We start from the raw sequence: 12239 nt of genomic DNA, 5'->3' as shown, positions 1-12239 counted from the left end.
CGCGTGTCACAAAAACCCCATTATTCATATCTGTACGCTGATCTATTATCCACTGAAGTTTCTACAGACAAATCTTTACAGAAAGTCTGCAGCTTTTCTATTGTGTGTGCATGTACTCTTAGGGCTCGTGCAGGACCAATTTTTTTTGGGGGCCAAGTGCGATCCTACAAAACATCGGATCTCACTCGGACCAATGTTATTCTATGGGGCCATGCAAGTCATTGAGTCCATGGAAAAAATCTGGACTCAATCTCCTATGAAATCTGAGTGCAGTCCGATTTTCACCGACTGACAGAATGGAGAAAAGGGAGAAATGTTTTTTCCCATCTTCTCATCCGAGAGAATCGGAGCGTTCTGTGGTCACAATCTGATCAGAGTGTGATGAGCCTAATCGGCCGGATTCTCTCGGATGATGAAAATACGGTAGTGTGACCCCAGCCTTACTCAGAGGAGAACTTTATCCATAGATCAATCTTAGCTAGGTGACTCATTGCCGATAAATACTGTGGAAGTTCTCCGCAGACTGCACCCCAAGTCTTATGGAACTGCACTTCATAGGCTAAAGGCGCGCAGACAACCAAAAATATATATAAATGAGCTTAACTTAAGCTATATAACTAATGTATTTTAATTAACCCAGGTTCCGTCATTATTAGATAGTTGCTCAGACCCGGGTCCCTGAATTTTCCGTTTCAAACCTGTGCTCGACAGTGTAATTTCGACATGTGACCAGGGCAGTATTTGTAAGGGCCTCCAATTACAGTAGCTAAGCTAGTGTCCTCCATGCATCAGTTGTGATAGAGAAGGGGGCTGGCTTATATATTGAAATAGTAAGGTAGCCCGCCCCCTTCACACACTGCTCCTGTCATTTGCCAAAAGAGGAAAAACTCTTCTATGTAAAGCACAAGATTGTAACTGAAGCTGCCGGGACTACAGAAGGATCAGGGCAACTGATGTGCTGCTGATTGGTGTGGGGGGGGGGGCGGGTCCTAAGACCCTCAACGATGAGGCAAAACACTGCTGGAAAGTGTGTAACTCTTGCATAGCCCATACAGAGCTGTATATGAGCTCAACAGTAAGTCTATGAGTCTATTCACAGTTTTGTGATGAGAGTGGTGTATGGACCCATCGCAATCCCTATAAAGTTAAATAAAAAATTTAAATGTTAGTTACCTTTTATAGCCAATTCATGTATATATATTTTTTAACTTAAAAAACCTATATATTGCTAAATATAACTAAAATCCAGGGAGAGATTTCTTTTAAGTATACGCTGGAGGTAAATTCTTGTCTGTGAGTTCTGCTCAGTGTTGGAGGCGGTTAGTGCAGTGGTTCTTCTCTAATAACCTAAATTCATCTCTTGTTTTTTCCATAAGGCGTGTGGTTTTGATGTAGGTTGATTTGTAGAAGTGAAAAGTACAAGGTATTGTGTTGTAAATCCTGCACTGCTACTACCATTCATTTTTAGATTTTGTGTTGATGTAACTTTTTCCTCTTTTACCCCAGCTGTGGAGAGCAAATGTGAAGCTGTTGTTAAGCTGCTGCTAAAATATAAAGCAAATATAAACGGGCCACAGGCTTGTTCAGGGTGGAATCCGCTTCATCAGGCTTCATATATGGTAAGCTCCGAAACAACATGATGACTAGAAAGCCCAGCTATGTGTAGTTTCATACTATATGTTACTTTCCTAACCAACTCATCTTTTACCACTATATGCTTTATAAAGGGTCTAGATAGCTGATACCTGTTATTGCTATATGAGATGTTTCTTAAGGGGATGCCTCATCGTCATACATTATTAAAATTGCAATAACTTAAAATAAAATTTAAAGGGCTTTTCATTTCAGTAAAATGGGTAAAATTGCAAAGTACTTATAAGAACAAGCTATTTTGCCATTTACCTCTTATTAAGATCAGGGCCGTGGAGTCGGTAAGCTAAACCTCCAACTCCTCCATTTCCATGACACCGACTCCACATCTCCGACTCCCTCATACATGGCTCATGTTTAAGTGATAAATTTACTGTAACACAGATTAATCTCAGCTAAAAGTCTAGACCCTTAGATCAGGAATGGGACAGACATTTGTAGGACATTTCATAACTTTCCCAAATTCTTATGAGTAAATTATTCCCCACAAACTGCATTGAACTACTGTACCCGATTTATTATATATTTTAGGAGTCTGAGTCGGTCCATTTTATACCGACTCCACAGCCCTGATTAAAATTCCTCTCCGTTTTGAAAACGAAAGGATTTTCATTTTTATAGTATACCGCTCGTTACCTATATTACTGTCCTCTGTCAGAGGTGGCCGGTTTCCTAGGCACGGAGGATGGTACTTGCAAATTATTTGCTATACAGCTGGCTGTACAATTTTTTATGTAGGTGTAAACTCACTTTCCGTCCACCTAGCTTTTGATTGGCAGCTCCTCCCTGCTCCTGAGATTTCACACAGCTCAGTACAAGCTGCAGGTGTCAGTCAGGCTGAATGCACTTGGTTTTATGAGCTCTCTGTCTTTAGCTGGACCCATAAAATACTCATCTCAATATCGGAAAAAGATACGTTTGTACAGTGTTAGCCAGTAGAAAGAAAAATATTAAGTTTTGAGAGTCTTCAGTGGTTGATGACTTTCAGTGGCTAACTGAAAAGATGGTAACAAATTGCAAGCTTCCGAGACTACTCCGTTCTCTTTATCAGGCATAGAATAACAAAAAAAATCTGAAAAATAATATATTTATACACAGCAGGGCACAAAGATAATGAAATAGATGAGACAAGTGATGTGAAGCAGAACTATGAGTATGTGAGAGAGGAGAAAGAGTTGTGGCTGTAAATATTGGAGCAGTTCATATATAAGGAGTGTGAAAGTCTTTATTGTCCTGTGATTTGAGGTCTAGTCCAGGGTTGTGATGACCCCACATGGTCTGAGGAGCACATTCGTTAGTTGATGTAGAATGACATAAATCCATTGCGACACATTCATTCCTGCACTGAGTGTGTCAAAGGTTGTCATGAGTTTGTATTCCCAAACTTTTCTGTCTCGCTGAGATTTGAAGTTACCTTTTAATAACTTCATGTCCATGATGTTGTGATCAGGGATGCAAAAATGTTTGGCTACAGGTAGATCTATTCTTTTTTCTTTTGTTGTGTGGCGATGAGAATTCATCCTTGTTCTAAGTTTTTGCCCTGTCTCCCCAGACCCCTAGCTGGACATTTGGTACATATAATTAAGTACACTACATTAGATGTGATGCTGCTGAAAGTACCTGGGATCTTGTAGTCCTGATGTGAGTTGGGGATCTTTATCTTGTCTTTGATCATTATAAATGGACAGGTTTTACACTTTTTCTGGTTGCAGGGAAAGGTTCCTTTAGCTGTTGAAGAGGACAGGGAGCTTCTGACAATGATGCTTCTTAGATTTGGGGGCTGCCTAAAATCAAATGTCCAGCTCGGGGTCTGTATGTAGGTGAGACAGGGCAAAAACTTAGATAAAAATAAAAAATCCAAGTTGGCTGAAATCAATTTTTTTTTCATTTATTTTTTTATTCTCTGTACTTGATTATGGGGTCAGCGATCTGACCTGAGATTCTGTAACATAATCTAGAACTATACTTCCCAACAACTACGTGGACCATAGAAAAGGAGATGTTTATTAATTTTATCGGAGACTGTTGTGGGCATGCTCTGTGATCTGTGCGCAGATCATTGTGCAGGGATGGAGAGGAGGTGAGCTGTGACCATCCCATATTGTGCATATTGTGGACCCTGTGTTAACTTCTTCATATAGAGGTGATATCTGTCATTGTAATCCTGTCTGTAATGACAATGAGACTGCAGAAAAGCCTTCTGTACAGAATCTTTTAGCCTAATATGAAGCTCAGTGGTCACAAGATTTCACAATATTTAGAGTTATATAGATAGTGATGAGAAGATAAAAAAAAAGATAAACACAGTACCAAAAATATTTTAAAAGTACACTTAAAGGGGTTTTCCCATCTCCAAGATCCTATCCCAATATGTAATAGTTGTAATAATAATAATATTAGCAAATACCTCCAATTCCAAATTGTAAAGCGCTGCTAAATATGTTGGCACTATATAAATTAAGATTACTATTAATATAGTTCTTCTGGTCGCTATGTCACTTTCCCCATGTGCAGGGCATTGCAGTAGCTTAGGTATCCATGGTTACGACCATTAACAGCTTACTAACTAACTGTCACTATATAAGTGTTTGTAAGTAACCATGGATACCTAAGCTACTACAATGCTCTGCACATAAGGTAAACGACATAGCGAATCAGAAGATCTATACTATATTTCTAATTAGCGGTATTTGCTAATATTTTTATTATACTTACTACTTATTGGGGTAGGATCTTGGCAATGGGAATACCCCTTTAATGTAAAATAACATTTCAATGATGTTGTTTTCTGATGACCTATCAAAGGCTGTGTCTAGATGTCAGCATAGAAACACTGCCTCAAATACTTCACAAATAGGTGACGTTGAGGGTTTTTTTTTTTCAGTACAACTTGCACACAACTGCGGTATCTGATTAAAGTTTATAAATAATTAGTGAAATTGTAAATCCTGCGCAGCTTTGCTTGGAATGATGCTTTTCTTTCTATACTTCTAAAGCTGTGATTTTTTTTTCTTACACATTGCCGTGTATGAGCTCATTTAGTACCTGTGTATTTCCAGGGACGCACTGACCTCCTACAACTACTTCTTGAGAATGGAGCGGATAAGGAGTGCAAAGATGATTTTGGCATTACACCTTTATTCATTGCAGCACAGTATGGGAAATATGAGTGCCTGAACTTACTGCAGTCTATTGGTAAGTAGCTGAGCAAGTGAAGTATTGTGAATACCTGCGTATCAGTGGTGGCTGTCCTTAAGTATTACTGATGACAGCTGGAAGATTTGTCTTGTTTCTGTATTGTTAAAGGGGTTGTCCACTACTGGACAGCCCCTTATTAATGGCCTCAGTGTACAATATAATAAAAAAAAGTATACCTATCTACCAAACAAGTACTTATCCTCCAATCACAGTCACTTGACCACTGCAACCAATGATTGGCTGCAGTGGTCACTATTCCATCATAACAGAAGAAAAACAGAACAGTGACTGCTGGGGCCACTGATAGTCAGGAGGTGACTGGCGGAAGTCACAGCTATGTTAAGCTGCGTACTGGGACTATTACTAAGGGGTTGTCCGGTAGTGGACAACCTCTTTAATTAGCAATGATATCTAGCTTTAAGGATGTTGTCTAACAAGAGGAACTCCTATATATTTTTTAAGATATATGGATAATCACAGAGCCCAGTAGATCACTTTAGCAGACCCAGTCCCTCCATACACAATGTAGTTGGCTATTCGTTTGAGTGGCCGACATGCAAATAGCCTCTTCTGAGTGAAAGAAGATAAAAACTCCATTTGCAGACACGTGTTTCGGGATATTTGCCCCTCAACAGTACAATGCAGGTGGCCTGATTTTGTCTGGGTGAGAGGCCACTGACAAGGGGTCTAAAACCGAAACACATGTCTGAAAATGGAATTTCTTGTTTGCTTATTGGTATTATTATTATTGTTTGCTAAGTCATGTGACAAGTCCCTTTTTAAAGGGTCTATAAAGACTTTTAATATTGCTACTTCCAATAGATGGCACTAGAGTTCCTGTCCTCTCCCATTCTAAAGAGGCTATTGACATATTCTCCCCAGCAAAGTATTGCATTGCCTATAAGTCTCCTTATACTGATTTAGTGCACGTAACAAGGAGAGACTTTATGCTTTAGATTCCTTAGAAGTGAGACCTGTGCTGATCAGCTGCAGGACTGACTTCTGCTTACATAACAAAAGTTAGCACAGTTTTTGTGAAGCGCCCCTTTTAGGTAGACTGTGCTAACTTTTGTTATTTTCACTGTAGCTTATTCCTCTTCCTAGTCCTTGGGTCTCTTCATGGAAAATGTTATTAGCCATTCTGGTTTCCTCGCTCTGATAACTGTACTGTGACTGCTACGAGCCTTGCACCAGTGTGAGCATCACATGTCCAGGACACATTCTTATACTCTGGAAGTAAGCGGTGAAAATTCACGTCCATTGGTATATCAGAAAATGTCATACCTTTGCATTATATAATGAGTAAACGTTATTTGCAAAGTCAGAAAACCATTTAAAGCTAAACCAATATGGATTTGTCATGACACTTAGCCCAACACTCGCGCAAAATGATTATTGGGTTATTGAGGTTTTCTACAGATCTCTTGTCATGGATCTCATTTTTGAGTGTATATCAAATTCTGTGCAGGAATTAATCTTTGCTGTATGTAACCGATTTCTTTTTCTACCCATCACTCACTCAGCATATAAAAACTGCAGTGTGGAATCCTCCATAAGAGCACCTTATAATGACATGGCAGGGGTACTGAGCTGTGCTATTCTGGAGAAATCTATCTTCCAGTGTATTATTGGCATTTCTTAAAGGGGTCATCCAGTCACAACATTGTCATGGATAGGTCAATCAATATCAGACACACGGCACCCCGCACGATGAATGGTTATAAGTTCTGGGCCAAATGCAAACATATGCGCAGTTACATTTAGTGTGTAGTGGCCACTTCCAGGTTCTGAAGAAAATCTATTCTGAAGCAGCCGCTGCATTGTACTGCAGAATATCTCCTATTCTCCTGAAGCGGCCGCTGCAGTGTACTGAAGAATATCTCCTATTCTCCTGAAGCAACCACTGCAATGTACTGCAGAATATTTCCTGTTCTCTTGAAGCAGCTGCTGCTGGGTACTGCAGAGTGTCTCCTATTCTCTTGAAGCAGCCACTTCTTGATACTGTAGAACATTTCCTATTCTCTTAAAGAGGCTGCTGCCGGGCACTGCAGAACAGCTTCTATGCTCTGGAAGTGGCTACTGCCTGGAACAGCAGAACATTTCCTAGTTGTTTAAAGCTGTCAGTCGGGTACTGCAGAACATCTCCTATTTTCTTGAAGCGGCCACTGCCAGGTTTTGCCGAACAGCTCCTATTCTTTTGAAGCGGCTACTGCCTGATATTGCAGAAAAGCTTATATTCTCTTAAATAGGCCACTGCTTGGTACTACAGAACATCTCCTATTCTCTTGAAGAAGCCGCTGTAGGGTACTGCAGAACAGTTCATATTTTCTTGAGCGTACACTGCCTATCACTATAGGAACATTTCCTATTCTCTTGAAGCGACCATTGCTGGGTACTGCAAAACAGCTTCTATGCTCTGGAAGCGGCTACTTTCGTGGTACTGCAGAATAATTTCTACTTTTTTGAAGCGGCCACAGTTGGGTACTGCAGAACATCTCCTATTCTCTTTAAGCGGCCACTGCTAGATACTTGCGGAACGGCTTATATTGTCTTGAAAAAAACACTGCTTGGTACTGCAGAATATTTTCTATTCTCTTGAAGTGGTCACTGCCGGGTACTGTAGAACATCTGATTTCTTGGACGCCCTTTTGGGGGACACAGGAAACCATGGAAAATCGGCTGCCACCTGCAGTTGTCACTAAGAATACATCTTCCCAACAGGCTACATTTGGCCTGCAGACATCTAGCTATTTAGTTTAGCTTAGTGTCATGAAGGAGGCAGCCACAGGTCTGAATTTCAGACCCGTGTTTGACTGTTTTTTTCAGGCAGAAACTAATCTTTCTTTTCCTTGACTAGTTTCTTTTGGTAGGTGACTGGTTCAGGGTGATAGTCTCCTTAACAAAAACCTTTACCTCTTAAATCCTCCATGAAATGTCTTACCCAACCAAATAATCTCCTCCTTTGCACTGACAACAGGCAAAAACCCTGAAAAGGATGTCTGCAAGAGGAGACTTAATAGCTGTCTACAAATATCTCAAGGGCGGTCACATTGTAGAAGGATCATCTTTATTCTCATTTGCACAAGGAAAGACTAGAAGCAATGGGATGAAACTAAATGGGAGGAGACACAGATTAGATATTAGAAAAAACTTTTTGACAGTTAGGGTGATCAATGAGTGGAACAGGCTGCCACGAGAGGTGGTGAGTTCCCCTTCAATGGACGTCTTCAAACAGAGGCTGGACAGACATCTGTCTGAGATGATCTAGTGAATCCTGCTTTGAGCAGGGGGTTGGACCAGATGACCCAGGAGGTCCCTTCCAACTCTACATTCTATGATTCTATGAAATGGAGGTCATTTTCTTTTGCCGAAGATTCTGGTTTAGCTTTGTATCCTAAGTCTTGTGGCAAGGCCCTTTAAAGGGATGTTATTGTTTTCGAAGATTGCTGCCTGCAATAGGTGGCACATGAGACGCTCTGCGGAGAGGCTATTTACATACTTTATTTCCTCAGATAGCTTTTTATGGTCTAGAAGTATAGCTAAGCCAGTTTGGCGGTCTAATTGCAGAGAAACTTTACACGTTTAAACTTTTAAGCTTCCGATTTCCTTATACAGATGCACACTCTGCCTGGCTGAGCATGCATGTGTTCTGAATGAGGAGCAAGGAAGTACATAGGTTTCCAGATACCTATAGTGGCGGCTAATTTTCCACAAAAGGATCAGACATGTTAACAACTAACAACTCGATCCTTCTTTCCCTGATATGTCATTGGGGAAACCATCATCATCAGGCTGCCCCATACTCATTAAAGGGGTTGTCCATTATATAGACAACCCCATCTCATTTCTCATGTTTAACCCCGTTAAAATAAAAACATCTATACTGCCCTCCCGTGCCGGCACCAGCAGTGTCGGCACTCGCGTTCCCGGTGCTCACACGAGGTTATGTCACATGAGCCCTCCACCCAATTAGCGCTGGCGTCACTGTCCCCACTTTTGGACAAATCGAACGTCGAGAGGAAGGCGGAGAGCGGCCGCAGCCCTGGAGACTTGTTGATGATCAATACGTCCAATGACGAGGACAGCGACGCCAGCGCCGATTGGGCACAGGGCTCGAGTGTCATAACCTCACGTGAGCCCTAGGAATAGGAGTGTCGACACCGCTGGAACCGCGCCGGCACGGAAGGGGAGTGTGCAAAACATGAGGAGTGAGAAGGTGTTGTCCTAGTAGTGGACAACCTCTTAAATCTAATGGCCACCTAAATAATAATGCACTTTTGCTTGGGGGCAAGCACATGGTCATATCTAGCTTGAGGCTATCAATTTAATCAGTTTGGAGAATATGAGCTACGTTACTTAGCCCCGATGTCTAAAACATGACTCTATACAGAGTGTGGAAATCCTATAAAAGCACACGGCTACTGAACACTAGTTACAAGACTTATAGCGCTTCCATTTTTATCCATGGAAACGAATATCAGTTTAGTTGACTTTACCAGAACTACACAACCTTGTGGCCATATTTCTTGGATTGTCCCCATTTCTTGGCTCTGGTCAGATTATGAATCATCCTATGTCCTTGTCTATATTATTTATTCCTATTTAGTTGTAGGTGTTTCAACTTCTTAATTGGGTAAAATTGCTAAGTGTTTGTAAAAACAAGCAACTCGGCTCTTATTAAAAATAGTCTCTGAAGGGACTTTTAATCTTATAGTTTACAGCTCATTGCCTAGGTTACCGTCCACCTCTGCAGTCTATCATAGTGGCTGGTTTCCTAAGTGAGAAGCACGCGTGTGAAAACTGTATTTTATAGATAAATCTAGCTGGATCTGGCAGGCTTCACTGCCCCTGTGTTTGTGCACAAGAGCGGGCAGTTCGGGCAGGCGCCCAACAATGTCATTGGTCTAAATGATCAATCGTCAGGAGATCACCGCCCAACGACGAGCAGAAAAAGGAGAGGCAGACCTATGTAAAGGTCTTATCTAAGAAGGCTGTAAAGTAAAGCAATATGCCGTGCTGCTCCTTGTATTGGTAGACATGTAGAAAAAAAACGGCCATGCCTGGCATATATATTTGTAGCCCATCATAACTCTCCCCCATCCTGAAGTCTGAATATTTCAGGCTCTACCATGCATCATTGATGTGCCTTTTTCTCCATACAAATGGCTTGCTTGTCTTCCCAGTTGCTAGCTACTTGCTGCCATTTATTTTTTATGGCTTGCATTAAATACATTGCGTTGCCACTGTAGGCCGCATATCTACAGCGGCATCACGCTTATGTGGCTAGACAGGTCATCAATCATTCCTCGCCTGTCAGATTGTGCTACCAGTCAGTGCCATCACGGCTGTAATTTTAAAAAAGCAGACAATGGGATTTAAGGGGGGCTCCACTTTTATAGAAATTGTGTTTGCAGTGGTGAGAAACAGTAAAATAAATGTTAGTGGTTTGGAACAATGGGAAACATTTGTTTTTATTAACTTCAGCCTCTCCATTCGTTTCTCAATATTTGCATTTTTCAGTTTGTTTCTTGCCTCCTCTTTCTGTGACACTAAGGAAGAGTTAATTGCTCGGACTCTCAATGATACGTTTTTATGGATAATTCCGCATACTTGACAGAGTAGATGGAGAGGTAATAACAGGGGGACGCAAATCGAAGGATACAATGAGGAGATCATACAAAGCCTTTGGGAAATAGCAGGATGCCAAACATGATACGAAGGTTAATAGTTGTGTCCGATATTCTGTGAGATAGAAAATTGTGACAGATGGAGTCGACTTATGTGCCAGAGCATCGCTACTACCCTGACTGTAAAATAAAAATACGATTGACGTAACTAATAAATGTCATTTATTGCATACAGTTAGGTCCATATACAGTACAGACCAAAAGTTTGGACACACCTTCTCATTTAAAGATTTTTCTGTATTTTCATGACTATGAAAATTGTACATTCACACTGAAGGCATCAAAACTATGAATTAACACATGTGGAATTATATACTTAACAAAAAAGTGTGAAACAACTGAAAATATGTCTTATATTCTAGGTTCTTCAAAGTAGCCACCTTTTGCTTTGATGACTGCTTTGCACACTCTTGGCATTCTCTTGATGAGCTTCAAGAGGAAGTCACCGGAAATGGTCTTCCAACAATCTTGAAGGAGTTCCCAGAGATGCTTAGCACTTGTTGGCCTTTTTGCCTTCACTCTGCGGTCCAGCTCACCCCAAAGCATCTCGATTGGGTTCAGGTCTGGTGACTGTGGAGGGCAGGTCATCTGGCGTAGCACCCCATCACTCTCCCTCTTGGTCAAATAGCCCTTACACAGCCTGGAGGTGTGTTTGGGGTCATTGTCCTGTTGAAAAATAAATGATGGTCCAACTAAACGCAAACCGAATGGAATAGCATGCCGCTGCAAGATGCTGTGGTAGCCATGCTGGTTCAGTATACCTTCAATTTTGAATAAATCCCCAACAGTGTCACCAGCAAAGCACCCCCACACCATCACACCACCTCCTCCATGCTTCACGGTGGGAACCAGGCATGTAGAGTCCATCCGTTCACCTTTTCTGCGTTGCACAAAGACACAGTGGTTGGAACCAAAGATCTCAAATTTGGACTCATCAGACCAAAGCACAGATTTCCACTGGTCTAATGTCCACTCCTTGTGTTCTTTAGCCCAAACAAGTCTCTTCTGCTTGTTGCCTGTCCTTAGCAGTGGTTTCCTAGCAGCTATTTTAGCATGAAGGCCTGCTGCACAAAGTCTCCTCTTAACAGTTGTTGTAGAGATGTGTCTGCTGCTAGAACTCTGTGTGGCATTGACCTGGTCTCTAATCTGAGCTGCTGTTAACCTGTGATTTCTGAGGCTGGTGACTCGGATAAATTTATCCTCAGAAGCAGAGGTGACTCTTGGTCTTCCTTTCCTGGGGCGGTCCTCATGTGAGCCAGTTTCTTTGTAGCGATTGATGGTTTTTGCAACTGCACTTGGGGACACTTTCAAAATTTTCCCAATTTTTCGGACTGACTGACCTTCATTTCTTAAAGTATTGATGGCCACTCGTTTTTCTTTACTTAGCTGCTTTTTTCTTGCCATAATACAAATTCTAACAGTCTATTCAGTAGGACTATCAGCTGTGTATCCACCAGACTTCTGCACAACACAACTGATAGTCCCAACCCCATTTATAAGGCAAGAAATCCCACTTATTAAACCTGACAGGGCACACCTGTGAAGTGAAAACCAATTCCGGTGACTACCTCTTGAAGCTCATCAAGAGAATGCCAAGAGTGTGCAAAGCAGTCATCAAAGCAAAAGGTGGCTACTTTGAAGAACCTAAAATATAAGACATATTTTCAGTTGTTTCACACTTTTTTGTTAAGTATATAATTCCAC

At 41.3% G+C, this 12239-nt stretch overlaps 1 protein-coding gene across 3 annotated transcripts in view; it reads left to right on the top strand.

Moving 5' to 3' along the window:
• The window catches only part of ASB3 (ankyrin repeat and SOCS box containing 3), a 168603-nt gene that overhangs the window by 74950 nt on the left and 81414 nt on the right, over window positions 1-12239 (top strand). For all 3 annotated transcript variants that reach the window (XM_073672125.1, XM_073672124.1, XM_073672126.1), the window contains exons 5-6: window positions 1507-1619; window positions 4710-4845. In XM_073672125.1, the coding sequence (XP_073528226.1) occupies window positions 1507-1619; window positions 4710-4845 (249 nt within the window). The remainder of the gene's footprint in view (window positions 1-1506; window positions 1620-4709; window positions 4846-12239) is intronic.

The sequence above is a fragment of the Phyllobates terribilis genome, unplaced genomic scaffold (assembly GCF_046119375.1).
Source record: "Phyllobates terribilis strain yellow unplaced genomic scaffold, ASM4611937v1 Scaffold_3__8_contigs__length_932513732, whole genome shotgun sequence".
Classification (NCBI taxonomy): Eukaryota; Metazoa; Chordata; class Amphibia; order Anura; family Dendrobatidae; genus Phyllobates; species Phyllobates terribilis.
Note: the sequence above shows the minus strand (reverse complement) of the source record. Positions and strands in the feature narration are given on the sequence as shown.